Source organism: Podarcis filfolensis (assembly GCF_964270895.1).
Source record: "Podarcis filfolensis genome assembly, chromosome: 3".
NCBI lineage: Eukaryota > Metazoa > Chordata > Lepidosauria > Squamata > Lacertidae > Podarcis > Podarcis filfolensis.
In genome coordinates, this window is record NC_139606.1 from 38,698,271 (window position 1) to 38,717,819 (window position 19,549).

General features: G+C 40.2%; 1 protein-coding gene across 50 annotated transcripts in view; it reads left to right on the forward strand.

Annotated features, from left to right (window-relative positions):
- The window catches only part of RIMS1 (regulating synaptic membrane exocytosis 1), a 228,884-nt gene that overhangs the window by 179,176 nt on the left and 30,159 nt on the right, over positions 1-19,549 (forward strand). For 23 of the 50 annotated variants that reach the window (XM_083606964.1, XM_083606986.1, XM_083606965.1 and 20 more), the window contains 3 exons: positions 3,076-3,188; positions 7,576-7,742; positions 12,421-12,564. The exons of 12 other annotated variants lie outside the window; for them this stretch is intronic. In XM_083606964.1, coding sequence (XP_083463090.1) covers positions 3,076-3,188; positions 7,576-7,742; positions 12,421-12,564 — 424 coding nt within the window. The remainder of the gene's footprint in view (positions 1-3,075; positions 3,189-7,575; positions 7,743-12,420; positions 12,565-19,549) is intronic. 15 more of the 50 variants (XM_083606972.1, XM_083606981.1, XM_083606983.1 and 12 more) reach the window with 1 other exon arrangement.

Here is a 19,549-nt window from a genome sequence, read left to right on the forward strand (position 1 = left end):
GAGAACTGGGCCAAAACAAACAAGATGAATTTTAACAGGGAGAAATGTAAAGTATTGCACTTGGGCAAAAAAAATGAGAGGCACAAATACAAGATGGGTGACACCTGGCTTGAGAGCAGTACATGTGAAAAGGATCTAGGAGTCTTGGTTGACCACAAACTTGACATGAGCCAACAGTGTGACGCGGCAGCTAAAAAAGCCAATGCAATTCTGGGCTGCATCAATAGGAATATAGCATCTAGATCAAGGGAAGTAATAGTGCCACTGTATTCTGCTCTGGTCAGACCTCACCTGGAGTACTGTGTCCAGTTCTGGGCACCACAGTTCAAGAAGGACACTGACAAACTGGAACGTGTCCAGAGGAGGGCAACCAAAATGGTCAAAGGCTTGGAAACGATGCCTTATGAGGAACGGCTAAGGGAGCTGGGCATGTTTAGCCTGGAGAAGAGGAGGTTAAGGGGTGATATGATAGCCATGTTCAAATATATAAAAGGATGTCACATAGAGGAGGGAGAAAGGTTGTTTTCTGCTGCTCCAGAGAAGCGGACACGGAGCAATGGATCCAAACTACAAGAAAGAAGATTCCACCTAAACATTAGGAAGAACTTCCTGACAGTAAGAGCTGTTCGACAGTGGAATTTGCTGCCAAGGAGTGTGGTGGAGTCTCCTTCTTTGGAGGTCTTTAAGCAGAGGCTTGACAACCATATGTCAGGAGTGCTCTAATGGTGTTTCCTGCTTGGCAGGGGGTTGGACTCGATGGCCCTTGTGGTCTCTTCCAACTCTATGATTCTATGATTCTAACTCACATTAAAAAGGTAAAGGTACCCCTGCCCGTACGGGCCAGTCTTGACAGACTCTAGGGTTGTGCGCTCATCTCACTCTATAGGCTGGGAGCCAGCGCTGTCCGCAGACACTTCCGGGTCACGTGGCCAGCGTGACGAATAACTCACATTATTTTCATATAAATGCATTCATATTGGAACCTGCTATCTGCAATCTGAGGATCATTGTGTTTGTAGGTGATAAATAGACATATGGAATAGCCTACAATTCTTTAATTTATTTCAATCGCATGCTGTTTTTCCAACGTGATTGAACAGTGCAGTGTGCAGAAAAGTAATATTAGCAGCTCAACATAACAATAACAGAGAGAGAAAAAGTTTTTTTAAAAAACAACAACATGCTGCACATGGAATAAACACTTTGGTGTTTTAGATCTGGTACAGACAGCACCATGTAGTTTCATTGAGACTTCAGCACAAGTAACTATATAGTTAGCAATCTAAATATGTTTCTTGGGGCATTTTCCAGATAAAGTTGGGTTTGTATGGGAGAGGGGACATGAATCTGAAAAAGTAGATTAATATTTTGAGGCACTGTTTCGTTTTGTTCTGTTTACTAAATGGAGTTTTACAACTAAAAACATGGTTTTGTGACTAAGAATGTGGAAAATTAGGCAGTATTAAATTTAAAGCTAAATATGTGCTGTTTTTTAATATTGCTGATTGATTTATTGTTGCATGCTATAGTTTAAATAACTTTATATACTTTACCAAATTAAAACATTATTCAAGAGAGAGAAAGAAATCTATTAAGGTTAGATTTTCCACATTTGCATTGTGTATCTCCTTAATAAAACATCTTTTTGTATATCATTGTAACATAAAATAATGTGATTTACTCAGTGTTTTGATAATACTCTTGTTGTTTAAAATCAATTATCACAAATTCGGTGAATCTGTAACCTCTGAAATCAAAATACACAATTGTAGGCAACCTTTATGAGAAAGAAAAATCCAGACAGACTCTATGAAAATTGGACCTTGTGTATTTTTACATGTCTGCTTCCTGAATCACCTGGAAACACCTTGACCATTTGAGGGATATACTTTGAGCCCCCTTTTTTCTGAGAGTGGTACGCTAACGTCCACTTCAGACTCTTTGAGTAATCAGAGTACCTTGCCTGTATATGGTACATGAGTGGTTTGAACATTTTGGGGTATACATTGAGTCACCAGTTTTGTGAGGAGATGTAGTGTAGGCTGCGTGTGCACCTGATTTTAAGATTGTAGCTGTTTGAGAAGTAACCTATCAATTTTGATAGCCTGAGTGAGTGAGTGAGTGAGTGAGTCTGTCACTCAGGCCCAATTAGTGAGTGATATAATGTGATATAATAACTGTAAATCAAATACTCAAATCAAAGTCTGAAGAGGCTACGTATAGGATGGTATTCAACTGTTATTCAGAGGTGACACTTAAATTAATTAAACATGCCTAAGTTAGATCCATTAATTTCAACTTAGCTGAATACAAGCCACAGCTTGGCTTTCTTTCTGGAATGCCAGCTTCTCTTATGAAGGGTTCAAGTGTGAGGTATAAAAATGCTCCTTTTTCAGGCTTTAGCATAGACTAAGACTGGGGCCTTAGCCAGTTAGTTGTATAGAAGCCAGTGCAATGATTGTCTGAACCCACATTTATCACACTTACAAGTATTGCATAGTGTTATTTTGAACAGGATAACGAAGTATAGTTATATTTATGTTAAGATGATTGAATGCTACAGTTCTACAGATACAGTAGACTTGCAACCTACACACATTTAGCTTGTGCACATTCAGCTTTACAAGCTTGGCAAATAAATAAATAGAAAGCGGGTGGGCATCTGGGAGGAAAACTTTGACAATCCCACCCGCCATTGCACCCAATGTGATTTGATTATACACGATTTTGGCTTTATGCTCTGTCCCCATAATGTATCCCCTGCATAATTTGTGGGTCTACTGTACTGCCAAGATTTATCAGCTTTAAACAAGCAAATGTTCTTTTCTTGGTTTAGAATCTATTGTACCACCTATAATTATGTAGCAAATTTGGAATTGTATCATACAAATATTTGCAAGCAAATCATTATATTAACATTAGCATGCCTATGTCTTGTGTACACACAGTGCTTCTTTTTGTTGTTTGAATACTTCTTGTTCAAGTTGAAATAAGGTCTAAGTTGCATGTAAACCATTTATTTCTTTAAAAGCTTTTCGTCTCTTTTTAATAGGCTTCCATTATGTGTTTTTACAGCAAATTTAGTAGTGGAGGAACGAACGAGACAGATGAAAATGAAAATGCACCGTTATAACCAGACAACAGAGTCTGGTTCTAGTCAAGAACTTGAACGTGAGCAATATACTAAGGTAAAGTTAGTGTTAAAATATAATACTTTATTTGGAAAGGGGAAGGGGAAACCTTGATTTAAAATACGATTTAACGCAAAAGTTTCTAGGAAGACTTGAAGTCACTATAAATACTAACTTTATTTTGGGGGCATAATTTCATCCATTCAGTTTTTACAGTGCATCAGAAGCTCCTGAAACAGTTGTCTTGCTACAGTTGTCTTTATTCCTATGTAATGGGAGCTGTAGAATCACCTCAGGGGGGCTTTCTGACTTCACAAGAAAGTGGCAAGAGTTATTTGCATATTTGTGTTTGATGTTTTTCTCTTAGGTAGATATTTGGTATAATTGGAATAACTAGAATAAGTGTCTTGCCTCTTGAAGATACAGACCAAGGCTTGGAATGGTTGATCTGATTTATAAGTGTTTACTAGATTATTAAATTTAAGAACTCATTATTCATGGGGTTTTTTCTTTTTTTTTCTTTTTTTAAGAAAAGCAAGCCTACCAATGAAATTCTTTAATCAGAACAGATGAGCAAAATGAGGGGGTGGAATCTTTGAGAGACATTGTCCCAGTATGGTCACTGCTGTTTCTGCAGCTGCTCCCTGTACTAGTTTAGGTTGCATGCAAAACTACATCTAACATGGACTGTAGTTTGCCTTGATGCTGGGCTTGCATTCCTTCTTCTGTAGAGTAGAAATAACAGACTTCTCAGGCTGATTCCAGGTTCTATATCAGTCATGTTTGAGGTGGTACGCCAGTGTGTGACTGCACCAGACATGGCCATTTCCATGTATGGCCCAATTAAAGCTGCCAAACGGCAAACATGATTTTTAGATAAAGTATAAAGAACCTAAGGCAAATAGAATAGCTTGAAGGATCTGAAGCTGTTTGGAACACACTGAACATGGTACCTTCCAGGTGTTTTGGATTACAGCTCCCTGACCATTAGCCAAGTTGGCTGGGGCTGATGGGAGCTGGAGTACAAAACATCTGAGGAGACCATGTTTGCTACTCTGAACCAGTGAGAGGGCTTGTTGAAAGTTGGATATTTTTGTTTGGAAATAATGAAACTGCATGCACAGTAATGGTATGCATCTCCAGCTTGCAGCTAGTGCAAAAGTTAAGTTGTGCTACCTAGGAGGGCTGCACCAGATTTTCAACCCTGAAAAAATCCAAGCTGAAAAGGTTGGGAGGGGTTGTAAAGGGCCCTCCCATGAAACACAGACAGACCTTTTCCTTGGTTTTTCATTCACTTCCTTATTCCTGTTGTTACTTCTCTAGAGTCATCCCCCCCCACTAGCCAACCAGGGATCATGGAATGTGGAAGATAACATCAAGACACTACATAGCCAATCAAATTTTGCTTGCAATATCATTACTGAGGGCAAGCAAAACAACAGTTACCTTACTGGGAGGAATTCAGTATATCCCTGTATTGCCAAAGCAATTGTTTCCTCTTCTCCTGCACTCTGAGGATACTTTAATTGTCTCTCATAGTATAATGTCACAAAATGGAGCAAAATCTAGTTGCCTTGATAATGCTGGAGCACGTGCCTTTCCACTTGCTCCTGTATAATGGATGAAGTTCTCCCTGTGTGCATATTTACTCCAAAAAGATTGCCAAAAGAGAGTCCCTTTTCACAGGCGCCTGGATACTTTATGAAAAGGTGTTCCCCGTTTTAGTTTAGGCTTAGATTGGAGACTTTAAACAGTGGAACCCTGGGTTCATTCTGAAATCTGTTGGGCACATAGTGAGGCTGATCTGATTATGTCTGCATAATGGTTCTTGCACTCCATTATAAGCTGGAGATTTTTGGGGAAGCAACATTTTTAAATATACACCAGGGTGGAGAACTTTTTGTACTGTGCTTTCTCACTGCTCCGATATATCTGTATTTTGTGGGCTGGGTATTATTTATGTTATTACTGCTGTGTTTAATATTTGTGATGCTTTTTATGCACATATGTACATTGTCCAGGAATTTCTTGGCTACAGCGGCTGGGCTAGTGAGGAGAGAGGTCAACCACGAGCCCAGGCTTAGGTGTTATTCTAAGCCAAACCTTGATTTAGCTCAACACAGTACAGGGGTTTAAAAAGACCAGGAAGGAACAATGTGCAAGCTCGTCTTTGGGAGCCCACACCTTTGTTTAACTTACCATAGCCATTGTTAAGATTTTTGTTGCATAGCTTATGAGATAAGTTCAACAAAAGGGGGGGGGAGACCTGATATACAAAATAGCAAAAGACATCTATGAGCATATGAAAGCTTATTCCATCTAAATATTTCCAATACATTTCAAGTCAAGAGAATACTCTTTGAACAGGTTGCTTCAGTTTTCAAATGTGACTGGCTATTATAATTTTAGGGCTAAAATCCCTGTGTTGTGCAATAGATGCTATCAGATTCACTTCATACCTTAACATTATACTTAAAAATCTGTGCATCTTTCCCAAGTATTAGCTGTAGTCTATTTTGTAGGTATGTGTGTTCATGTCTTACTGAAATCCATGCAGTTCCCACTGGTTTCAGTACATGAATGTGCACAGCTATGTGTTAATAGCCGCCATTGTTAACAATGCTGACACTGCCATTATGCTTATTTATTTAATTAGGTTATTTACCTAATTAAATAACTTTACATTACCGTAAAGTTCCGGGGTGGGTAACAACAATAAAATACACAATTATAAAATAAAGCAAAAGCAACCATAAAGCAAGAAAAGCATGAAAACAGTTAAGAACAGTTCCACATATAAACCATTTTAAAATAATTCCACATATAAAAACAATAGAATATTTTTAAAAAAACAATAAGAATAAAAAACACCCAGTAAGTTAAAAATACTTCCAATACAGATGTGGACTGGGATAAAGATATCTACTTAAAAGTCTTGTTGAAAGAGGATGATCTTTGGGGAGCAGTGAAAGGACAGTAGAGATGGCACCTCTCTAATATGTAGCAGGAGGGAATTCATAGAATGAATCATAGAATTATAGAGCTGGAAGAGACCCTGAGGATCATCTAGTCCAACCCCTTGCCATGCAGGAATATGCAGCTGTCCCATATGGGATTGAACCTGTAACCTTGGTGTTATCAGAACCACACTCTAACCAACTGAGAATTCCAATGGGTAGGTGCTACTGTGCTAAAGGCCTGATTCCGACATGATATGGAATGGACCTCCTGATAAGATGGCATCTGTAGGAGACCCTCTCCTGCCAAGTGCAGGGATCAATTGGATATTTAAGGGCTGAAATGCTCTTTCAGCTGAATTGGACTTTGTACACATTCTGAACATTTGTGCTAGTAAGTAGTAACTGCCAGTACTGGTGTAGTACACTGTTTTGTGACCGTACAGGCAGGAATAGCCATTTGTATTCCCCATAATGAGCCATTATGTATGGGCTCATCAAACGTTAGGAACAGCACAGGGACCAGCAAAGCTCCTCCCAGGGTTGTGGGTATCCAGGCATGCTAAATGTCTGCCTAGAAGCTTCTTTATGGGGTGTAAACATAAAGCAGATGTCATCACCACTTATCAACCCCTCAGTTTTCTATCTTCAATTAATATAGCCCTGTCAACATGCTAAAATGCTACTGTTGTCAACAGAAATTTAAAAAATAAATAAATGCCACCAGGCCAATGCTGAAAATGAGAATGGAAATATCATCTTATGAGACTCCTTGGCACAATGCTACCCAGTAGTTGGTTTCTTGTTTATTCATAGCAACTTTAGAGAGCCTTCAGTAAGCTGGGGCCCTCGATGATTTGGACTACAACTCAGCTAGCATAGCCATGATGGGGCTGGTGGGAATTGTAGTCCAAAGAAGCTGGAGCACATCAGGTTTGGGAAGGCTGGTACAGAACTACTTAGAACTGAAATCATTTATAAGCGAGGCCATTTATTATTATTATTTTTGAGGAAAACTGGCCCCTGAGCCATTTGTTATATTTGACTTCTGAGAACTCCCTGTCAGTGGTGGAGCTTCATGCTCTGGCACCGGGGGGCGGAGAGCAGGCAGGGGCGGGGCTGGCGCGCGTCCTGGGGGTGTAGTGCGCATCCCGGGGGCGTGGCATGCCGCCCGCAGGGGTGCGGCGCCCAGTGCTGGCGGTGGAACAGCCGCAATGGCACCCCACCGGGATCGCTTCCCGGGGCGGTACGCTCCCCCCGCACTCCTCTTCCTCTGCCAGTGTTCCCTGTACTGGTCTGGCAAAATAAGACGTTCTTTTGGGGGTTTCTTTCAATAATAATAATAATAATAATAATAATAATAATAATAATAGAAATTTTCTGGAGTTTACCAGTGTCACAACAATATAATGATTTGTAACATCATGAAGCTTTCCCTCCCTCACACTGTGTCAAGAGAACTCACACTTTCTCTTTTAACTCTTTAGTATAACATACAAGCAGATCAGTACAGAAGTTGTGATAACGTCTCTGCCAAATCATCAGATAGTGATGTCAGTGATGTGTCAGCCATTTCCCGTGCCAGCAGTGCCTCACGTCTCAGCAGCACAAGCTTTATGTCAGAGCAATCAGAGCGCCCGAGGGGCAGAATCAGGTGAGTTTGCAATGTAGACATATATAGATATTTCAAATAGTCGATTCTTTACACGCATATCCAAACAGCAATTGCTAGTTGCAAGGGGGGGGGGCGGAGGAAAAAAGGAAACTCAAACTTTGGATTATGACTGCTGAAGCAGCAAAACAAAATCTGAGCAGCTATCAATAGTGGGTCAGATTGAAACCCAGAACTTTAACAGAATCATTTATTGCAAAGCCATAGTCATACAATCATTTATTATGAAGGGGAAATTAAATACTGTTGGGTACAGGAGTTTGCAGTCTCAAAGGCTTTATGAAACCAAGGCTGCAAGCCAAAACCACACTTTACTGGGGAGTAAGCCCCATTGAATTCAATGGACTTCACCTCTGAACTGATATGGAAATCGAAGTTTCAGGAATGCTTTTGAAATATCAACATTTTCTTTGAAAGGCATTCCATATATTTCATTAAAATTTCAAGCCTTTCCTCATAACATACCGTATTTTTCGCACCATAGGGTGCACTGGACCATAGGGCACACCCAGTTTTTAGGGGGGGGAATCAAGAAAAAAAATCTTGCCCCCCCCAGCCCCAAAGAGCAGCGTACAGGCTACGCACAACCTCTCCCTGCCGGAGGGGTTGCGCGCAGCTATGGAGCAATCCAAGGCAGGGGGCGGGATGGATCCCGCTCGCTGTTTTGGCTTCCCCTTTAGTCCCATGCTGGGAGACGCTGCGCAGGGCTTTCCTGGGAGGTGGGGGGATTCCCTCAGCTCCCAGAAAAGCCCGCAGAAGCCGCGCAACTCCTTTAAAGAGATCGCGGCTTCTCCTGGCTTTTCTGGGAGGTGGGAGAAGGGACTGATGCGGCCAGTCAGTCCCTTCTCCCTCCTGTGGAAAAGCCCGCAAGAGCGCACGGACCTTGTGTGCGGCTCTTGGGGGCTTTTCCCGCCTGCCTCCCCCCTGCATTCGCTCCATAGGACGCACACACATTTTCCCTTGCTTTTTAGGAGGGGAAAAATGCATCCTATGGTGTGAAAAATATGGTAATCAATGGGGCCCTATAGTCCCACAAGGCAAGATTTTTGTTTGTTTGTTTGTTTTTTGTATTGCAGCCAGTTAACCCTATGGAATGTTTGTGCACATGCAGTACGAACTTCTTAGATAGTGCCCTTTTCTTGATGTGTCTTTGTAGACCTTTAAATCTAACCATGGTTGCATGGGACCCGCTTTCCTGTGAGTGGCTGCCATGTGGTTGAAGTAGTGCTTAAATGATCCAACCACACTAGCAGAGAGTCGGTGGGGTGGGTCTTCTCCTCACCTCCTCCCAGCAGGGGACTGCACACTTGAATTCTCTATGTGAGGCTGGTTCTTTCAAACATCATCCCATCCGCACAGGAGCCAGACATGGAAAAAAGAATGTCCTACGTGACCAGGGTAACATTTAAAGGTGTCCTAAGCTGACTTCCTTTTTGTGCTCCCATAGTAGTGATTGAAAAGGTTGGATTGAACAGAAGCAATGTATTGAGTTGCCTGGGATCCTGCAACAGTCATATTTGTAGAATAATAGTTGCAACAAGTATACATTTTATTCTGCATGCCATATGTTTGCCACTGCTTTGTGTTTTTTTCTACAATTGAGTGGTATATATTTTTTTTTATGAAATAAATAAATAAAATATTGTAGGGTCAAAATCCTTTTGCTTTGTTACTGCCTAGTTCCTCTGTCATTTTAGGAGCATCATAAGTTCAGGTTAACATGTTTTTGTTTTGCTTTTAACATGAAGCTAAATGTTTTGTTGTTATTACAAAATATATTGTCATCACTCCAACATTTATTCAACATTAATTAAGATTGTGGCCTTCTATCTCCTAGCTTTACCAGCTTCTCAGAGATTTTCCAGGTAGCAGCAATTGCAAATCATTATCTCAGAACACATTGAAAGCATTCAAAAAAAAAATCCCACCCTCTAGCTCTTTTTAATGACAAAATGGTCTTTGGTTTTTCTTTTTGGGGGGATCAGGTGGGAGTAGAGACTGAATGTTACCTGAGAACTTGAGCAGTCTGATGGGATAGGCTGGAATCCCATCTCTGACAAAAGTTGACCAGTTGGCTCAGTTCTTAGATTTGCAGCATGATCTGGCCATGCCTTCCACTTTAGCTGCAATGAGTTTATTTAAAAGACAGAGCTCTGTCATCCCCGAATTTAAACCAGTATCAAAGTTTCCTCTTTATTTAGGGTATCAATGCCCAACATGCCCATTATTTTCAAGTCTGCATTATAGCACAGCTATAAGTTAGTATTAATTAATAGCATAATGTCCAACACCAAGCAACCTCGGCGTGATGGGGACTACAACTCCCATCATCCCTAACCATTGGCCATGCTGGCTGAGGCTGATTAAAGTCATAGTCCAAAACATCTAGAGCGTAGCATGTTGGGAAGGGCTGTCCTATGCCTTTGAGCTAACAGCTCCTGCAGTATCACTGCCATGGAGTGAGTTATGGGAGGCGATAGCAGTTTATTAAAAGCTTGCACCTTCCCCCCCCCCTTCGTGAGCTGTCCCAAAACTCATTTTAGAGGGCAGGTATATAAATATGGGACGCGGGTGGCACTGTGGGTTAAACCACAGAGCCTAGGACTTGCTAATCAGAAGGTCAGCAGTTCAAATCCCCGTGACGGGGTGAGCTCCGTTGCCTGGTCCCTGCTCCTGCCAACCTAACAGTTCGAAAGCACATCAAAGTGCAAGTAGATAAATAGGTACTGCTCTGGCGGGAAGGTAAATGGCGTTTCCGTGCGCTGCTCTGGTTCGCCAGAAGCGGCTTAGTCATGCTGGCCACATGACCAGGAAGCTGTACGCTGGCTCCCACGGCCAATAAAGCGAGATGAGCGCCACAACCCCAGAGTCGGCCACGACTGGGCCTAATGGTCAGGGGTCCCTTTACCTTTATATAAACAGGAAAAAAATAAATAAATCTGATGACCTCTAGGTTTCAGCAACATTAGAGAAGCTTAGCAAGTAGGAAGGGACAACATGCAAATTTTGGTAACTGCAAGGTACAGGGAGCTCTTGGGTCTCCAGCAAGTGGCAGTGGCTATAGGTAACCTGTCTTTGTGTGTTCCACTGGGGAAGGGAAACAAAGAGACTATTTTCCTTCCACTGCTACCTTCTGCCTCAAATTTGGGGAGGGAGACTCTTGGTAGAGCTGAGCCGAATTTTCATGAGTTTAGATTTTCCTGTTAAAATGTACATGCCTGGTGACAGAACTCAAACAGCTGAGAAAATTGCCTTGAGTTATATAGCAGTACGTTAGCGTACATATTGTAACTGATATGACTTCAGCTAGTACTAGGTAGATAAGGCCAACCATCTCCCAGCCTGTCTCCTCTTTATAGCAGTGATCCATCCATTCGGTTGCAGCAGCCTGTAAATTTAGGATGGTCCATAAACCTGTTCAATGCAGTAGTGCTATGTGGCCAAACTAGTTCCTCAGGTGTTTCACCCCATCAATTTTTATAAATGATAGCAGCCTATTTCCCTGAAGTCTGCATCTCGCTTACTTCAGAGCACAGAAGCATAGGATGCTGCCTTATATGGAAGCAGACCAGTGGTCCTCAGTATTGTGTATACTGATTGACAATCACTCCAGGTTTTCAGGCAGCAGCCTAACCTGAATATTCAGGGGGTTGAGAAACCTTCAGTATTCCAGGCAGATGTTCTGCCATTGAGCTAAGGCCCTTCCCTCACACACTAAGGTTTTGTATGCATCAATCATGTGAAAGTGGAGTGTAATTCATAGCCCGGGACTACTTAAGTGATTATAAGATCAAAGGGTATATTTCGTTCCTTTTTAGAAACCTAATAAAAGTGTTATAGAGTTTACTTGCAGTATTCTTCTTCAGGATAGGAAAGAGGTTGAATAAGTCTTGAATATAAGTTATAATAGAGAATGGACATTTCACTTTTCCCTGCTTTATTTTTTTTAAAAAAATAGAACATATTGCATATTTAATTACTTCTCAAGGTTTTTACATTTTATTCAAGAAATATGTGACTCACAGAAAAGCATTTTAAAACAATAGTCCTGCAAAGATCAGGCATTCATTATTGTTACTGAGTTATAATTGTAAAATGGTTTTAGTTAATGAATTCCTAGCAGACTCATCTAACTTTGCAATCTCAAAAGTTCATATCTGTAAGGACAGCAAAGTTAACACAGCTGATAGTGAGCTGTTAACTTAAAAAAAAGATTTAAAAACACATACAAAGCAATCAGTAGCTTTAGATTTGTGATTCTTGGTCTGCTTCTGAGAAATGTAAGCGCTTTTGAATTGTCCCTGTTCAACAGGACAGGTTGAATGGCTTAATTGAAAGGTTCTTGTTCAGTTACCATAATTGTTAAAGGTGAAGAACATTGCACGGCAATAATAGATCAGTTCTCATAGAATGAAACCCTGAAACAGAAAATAATTGCCTTCTTAGAATTAGCCAGCTGGGGTCTATGTTATTGTTTAAGTTGCATTTGGTTTTGTTTGTTTTTTAAAATCCAAAGTTGCTTGTTTCTTTTTTTCTTGCTTGCTTTGTAGTGCTCTAAAATCATGTGTGAATGTAGAGCTAGTGCCTGTAGTTCCTTATTTTTATTTTGAGTTATTTACATTTTAATTTTGCATGCCTGCATGTTTTGACTATGGAAAAGGTCAAAGTCCTTAGAGAGCTGCAAAAGTGATGGCAAAAAAGAAAGAAGGATATCATGGGAATTAGATGGCGAGACGGGGCACAGAGGAAAAAAAATGAATATGGAAGAAAAGAAAAGGAGAAGGCATACTGTTGCTGATGTGAGGTAAAAGTTAGCTTCCTTCCCTTGTATATTTATTCCCACAATCCTCGTCCTTGCTATTTTAATTATAGGAGTATTTAATACTTTAGATGTCCTAGCCTATGACGTGCTTGGTTATTATCTCAAATAAGAGCAAGGAGAAGAGATCTTCATTGTGTGATGTGTCCTGGTTTTCCTCCTGGTCAACAATTTTGAATTCATAGTGGTCACTTTCAGTTACAATTACATTTAGGTATCCTAAATTTCAGGGGGGAATTCTACGAGGTCATAAGAGACAAAAACAGAAGTCTTATCCACACAGAATAGTTAGCTGCCCTTTCACTATTCCATTTATATTGTTTTGCAAGTGTCATTCCCACACTTTTGCTTAATAAAAAGTATAATCTGAACTACTTTGGAAAGTAAAGCTATGTTAATATACGCTTTTGTAGCAATTGAAATGAATGTTAATTTTTCTTGAGCTCAATTAGTAGCAGCTAATCATTTTGCCCTTATCCTTCCTATGGTCCACTGAGTTTATTCAGATGATCCTTTAGCTCACCTCATGTTTTGCCTTTGGGAGTTATAGTGCAATTGATTCCTGCAGAACTGTATTACTATTTTTTGAAAAGGTCCTTTCTCTTTCCTTCAAATACCATCTTATAATGGAAAAATTCAGAAGTAACTGATTCCAGGCCAGTGAAGCAAGCCCCACACAGTGGAGATTGCAATCCTATGATACAACAAGGCTGGTATTGGTGTCACTTGGGTTAAGAGGGACGGAAGAAAGTTCATTGCATGAGGCAAATTAAAAATAAAACACATTCAGCTTCCATCTTTTGATTTGGCAAGTTCTGTGAGCCCAATGCCCTGATGCTCCTGGCATCTAGTGTATAATCTTCCTCTCACTTGTTCTCTCCCCCCCCCCCCCCGCCTTTCCTAGAATGGTGGTGGGTTTTTTCCATTCCTTATTGTTATATAAACAGGGCCTGTAAAAAAAAAAAACACCCAGTGCATTAACGGGCAGTGACAGTGTTTGCATTCAGTTTAGTGGTGAAGTGGGTACTTTGAACTCAGCACACAGCAGCAGCAGCAGCCTTAGTACTTGAGGCTGTAACCCTGCACCCAGTCTCCTTGGCGTAAGACCTACTGAACTAAGTGAAACTTACTTCTGAGTAGACAAGTTTAGGACTGCACTGTAAGATGATGCTTCTCTATCTTTTCACCAGGTGACTGATTTTAGAGAATAGATCTTATTGCAAAGATACAGATGAGCTGGTTCAGAAATTAAGTTCATATTTCTTTTATGAATGATCCCAGGCTATTTCCTTGCATGTACACACATAATTTGCAACATGGCTGGTTGGGATTAATGACCAGCATCAGATGCTGTGATGGTAACTAGGAAAAATGCTAGAATTCCATTGCATTCTTAAAAAAAAAAAACTAGAAAATTATGAGTGCAGACTTGAGAGGCCCTGGCACAGTTTGCAGGAGAGAGAAGGCGGGGATGTAATCTGGTGATCACCCTCTTAGAAAGAGGTAGCTTTGGGCCCTAGGCTGGAGGAATCCTAGAACTCAGCTATGAGCTGCAAATAAAATGTTCTAAGTGTGTTATAAAGTGCATTATACAAATGCGACACTGGATGGCAATGGTGAGTTATGTCAAATCCAATATATTTTTCAAAACATTTTAAAAAAAATGCATTTTCACAGCTTTTAAAATATGTGACTAGATTCCACCCTAGTAGCAAATCTCTGGCTTTCTTTCAGCCTAACTGCCAGCCCCAGTAGCAGGGGGCTTTCACCTGTACACCCATTGTGACTTCCCACCCCTTTTAAGCCAAACACAATTTTTCTGCACACTTTGGGGGTCCTGGATTATCATTTCCCCCATTTCTATGCCCAATGCATTTACATGCAGGATAACTCATTCGGAAACTTGACTCCTTGGTGCTCCTTATCCTGTTTGGAAACTGAAGACATGAAAACAGCTCAGAAATGCAGCATCCTTCTACAGGCATTTTGCTGCTGCCCAAGTTTTGTTCTCCTAAAACTAAACAAAGGAATGCTTAGGGTAGTTTACTTTTGGGTTCACCTTCTGTTTAAGGTCAGCAAGATAATTTGCAGTGGTTGTCGCCTAGATGTTCAGGCTTGCTTTTGAGACATAAAAGGATGACTTAGCTCCGGTTATCACAAAGCATGTGTCTGGCAGGCTGCAGATTTTTCCATGTCTCATCATCAAATTCTGCCTTTGCATCTCATTAGAGACGTGCATAAATTGGGATTTTACTATGCACTCTTTCTTACTAACAAGAACCTGTTAACATTTCCCATATTGCAGACTTTTCTTTTGCCTCATATTCATACAAATGGATTTTCCCCACTAGTAATTAAAGCGGAAAGTGCGTTTCTAAAAGCACTACAATGTGTAGTTTAAATAGTACTCACTATCTAGAGATGATTGCAGAAGCAGTTTGCGGAGGGGAGAGGGGAGGCACTATTTTAGCTTTCCAGCAGGTGGGTCACTGTTGCTTAATGGGATGGAGAGAGGCGAGGCAAGGCGATGAGGAGGCTGGCACAGTGCAAAGGCAACAGGGGAGCCAATCTGGTACTCCTGTCGATATGTACAACAAAAAACCATAATAACAATAAAAACACAAATTAGCAACACAAATTTATATACAGTAATATCCCTATGCCTACTCCTCCCCCCTCACCACTCTCCCCCCCCTCTATTTCCCACTGTTATCCTCCTTGTCACTTAGATATTCATTCCAAATTTATTCGTATTTATCCATTATTATTTTGCGTTGACAAGCAATTCTTTTGTATGTAGCTAACCTGTCCATATTATCAATCCATATGCTCAGTGGAATCTTTTTGCCCAAAGATAAGTTCTGAGAAGTGGGTAGTTTGCAGGGTCATGGAGGACTGTTAACTATCAGTCAACAATACATTGCAGGAGATTGCATCTAGTCAGATGACCCTTGGGATCCCTTTTAACTCTACAAATTATATGATTCCACATGTGAAGCCAACAATTTCTTCTTCATCATCATCATCATCATATTGTCTTATGAGCAGCAGGTTGCTTATCATCATTTGGCATCTGCCATGTTCATTACCGTGAATGTAGGTCACCAGCTCAGAATATGCCATACGTATTTGGTACACTGGTCCATGGTGCTGATCTCAAGTTGCTCATTACGTCCCTAGACCAACAAGACTGAGCACCTACTAATGAGAAGATTTTATTATTAGACACCCAACACTTGAATTGTTAGAGCTGTACACATGAATGCAATGGCAAGTGTTGGAATCAACAGACGGCAAGCTTTTGTGAATCATATCACATTTAGTCTACTGAAGCATTCAGTTTGGTTTTACATCATAGTTACATTCTAAGACAATGCATGTTTACTCAGAAATAGCTTCTGCTGACTTGAATGGGGCTTATCACCAAGCATATTTGCAGAGAACCGCAACCTTGCCTGGCTGATTATTTGTCCTAGCTCCAGAGTTTTTGTACTGCTGACAGAATGGCCAACAGTAGATGATCTGAGGTCGCACTTCAGTGTGGCACACTTTGAATAACAGTGGGTAGTTTATTTTTAGAAATATTATGTTCCTCATTAAAGGGAAGTGATTATCTTTTCCTTTAGTCCAGGAGTGCTACATGCTCTCAAGTTATTAGCATTCATGAGCAATCTCCTTGTAAAGAACTCCACAGGGGCTCAGAATTAGTATGTGATTCTGTATTTGACAGAGAAGGCAGAAGCATTCCAAGTAGCTCTGTCACAAGTCAGTGTGAGTCTGCCTAAAGACTAGAGTCATTAAACGCTATATATTGACAGCAAGGAAGATCCTGGATTATTAAGATGCTGTTGATTCCTTACTATTTGGAATAGGAGTTGGCCTGCTACTGAACAAAGATTTCTCTTGCTAAAAGATGAACACTCCTGAAAAGGCGCACTAAAATTTACTATTTCAGAGGCGATTGTGACTACCTTGATTACGGAGTAAGATGTATTTTCATAGAGTACATAGGTGAGTTTCTGTAGAAAGTAGCTGATAAGTATCTGTGAAATTGCTTAATTACATTTACTTTCAGTTTTGTGATCATTTTACATACAACTCCACAGAGTCAAAAAATGGTTACAAACTATGACATTAATTAAATCAAATTAATGCAATCATCAATATGATTATGCTTGTGTGTATGTGTGTATGATTGACCTTCATTTCTAAATGTGACCTTGATAATTTCAAAATGATTTAATTATATTGTTTTTGCATGTTGCCTAATTTTAATACCATTTAATGATTAGAGGATGCCCTTTTAATTTCTTCCAGTTAATTGGGTTCACACTACTGAAGTGAAGCATTAAGAAAATGGTAGTGAAGTTTAACTTGAAAAATCAGTGCTTTCATATAAAATCTAGGCATCTAGGATCCAAAACAGTGTGGGGTGGGGCTTTCATCTTTTCTGTCTAATGGCAGCCCCTCTGCACTCCCTGAAAAGCCTCCAGGGAATTTTTGAAACCTTGGATTATTAAATCATTAGTCCAGGGAACTGTGGATTAGAGAAGGGAATATAGAAGTTTTTCCTTGTGTGAAAACTCACCTGCGGAAAGTACCACCGGATTTGGGCATGTGTCTTTTGCTGAGAAGGACATGGCCTGCAAGCAGGACAAAAATCCATGCGGCAGAATTCGAAGATCTATTTTAGACTGTTTCAAGGGCTTGGGCCTTCCCAGTGGGAGTTTTTATCTTTCATTTTTGAACTTCAGATGCCCATAATATTTCACAAACAACTTTCAAGAGTCTTCTGATTTTCAGTCATTTGCAGTGTGGCATGAGAGGCTGCTTTAGAAAGTTTCAAGAAACAAAACCCAATTCTAATGCAGAGAACTAGTTTAAGTAGGCACAAGGGATTATATATAACCAACAGCACTGTCATCTCTTTTTCTTGGAATGACAGATTCCTATGACATATCAAAACTTTATTTTAAAAATCCATCTTTTCAAAAATGGCTCCTGGGATCCTGGGAAATGTAGTTTCCCAGGGCACCTTACTATGATCATTGTAACCTTGGTGTGCTACACGTGTCAGGAGTCCTTGTGCTTATATGTCATCCCTCCCAAAACAATAACACCTCTATGGGGCTGTGATGTATACCCGTGTTCTTTGTGGGCAACCTCTTCATGTTCCCCTTAAATGAGGATTTTTTTCTGTTAATTGTCATCTCAGTGGTTTTCATTTCAAAATAAATCACTACAGTTGAAATTATACTGGAATAAAACAGCATGAAGTAACATTATTTCTTCAGAATCATCTAATTTTACCTGCAGTCCATCAATAATGACAGCTCTGTATCCCTATTTATTTCAAGATTTCACAGCATGTCCATATAAGCCAATTTTGCCTGATACACATATTTTTTTGGAAACAATATAAAATATAATATAAACAATATAAATTTGATATGTCATAGGAATCTGCCATTCCAAGAAAAAGAGATTTCCCCTTTTACAATTATTTTATGTTGTTACATTTATATATATTTAGATGTATTTTATATGTTGTTACATTTATATAAAGTGTATTTATATATACACTTTGAATTGAGCGGAATTTATAATTGGCAAGATGCAGGTTGTCCCATTCCATTTATTTACAAAATTAAGGTTGCAGTCCTATACACCTGTAGGATTAAGCCATACTGATCTTAGTAGGGCCTTCTTATGGGCAGATATATGCGGTACTAATGGCTATAGATGTTGGATGTTCTGATCCTTTATAATTTCATCTAGTAGAATTATCCCTTTGGCAAATGGGACAGTTCCTTGGGGTGTTCAGATTTATGTAAGCAAGATGAAATAAGATGTTCTTGATGAAACTGTCCTTGGTTTCAAACAGTCATTTCATTAGAGAAATAAAATGACATTGTCATTGCCATTGGTAGTGGTTGCATACTAATTTTGTTTACTTACTGAGAAATCTAGGAGAGATATGAGGGGTGGGGGTGGGGGTTAAGGCTAGATAATATTTCAGAGCTGTACAGTTGTTTTCAGGAAGTTCACATACCAGTTAAATGAACGAATCTGGACATTAAACTGATTATTTCATCCCCTCCAAGCTAATTCTGCTTATCCCAGCAATACTTCTCAAGATAAGTGTGCTTCGAATAGCACCCTGTATTTTGGCTTAAGCAAGAGGCGCAGCTGTGTGATCAGCATACAGATGTTTGTTGTCTTTGTGTGACCTCACACTGCAGCCCTATCATACACAATTTAAATGGGTTGGATGAAGAAGTTGGTTTCCTGAGGTCCACTGCAGTTGAGACCCAAGGAAACACTGAACAAGTAAGCAGACTTTTCCATCTTCCTGCCAAGAATGTGTGAAACAACTCAGTAGCAGTTTCATGAATGCTCGAGTCCCACAGAAATGACACCACAGTGTCAAAAACATAATTCAGCATTTAATTCAACAGTCTGTGGGGTCTTGATCTGCCTGCCATTCTGATTCAACCCAAGCCCTGCAATCACAGTGCTTAACCACTAACTCACCTTGGTGAGATACGAGATGTTGGGAAGCTCATTGATGCTGAACGCAGACAAGAGAGCTGTGGTGATAATTGGCAGCTACTGTGGCATCATAGGGATAGAGACATCCATAAGAGGGGATATTTCAGCCCTTCCTGATGCTTCAGGTGTGCAGCCTCAAACTACTTTTTGATTCATTGCTGTACCTGGAAGCTGTTTCCTATGGTTAATAGTCTCACTTTTCACTAGCTGTCTGGCGAAAAGGCTGCAGTCGTTTTTGTTTCAGCCAGACTTAGTACCCATCATTCATGTGTCTTTCTAACCTCAAGGCCAGATTATTGTAACACATTTTATGTGGCAACTCTTCCTCTAGATGGAGATGAGTCTCTAGGACACTTCACTTCAGTGTTGCAGCATTAAAAAGTGTTTTGCTTTGGCCAAACCCCTGCATAACCCACAG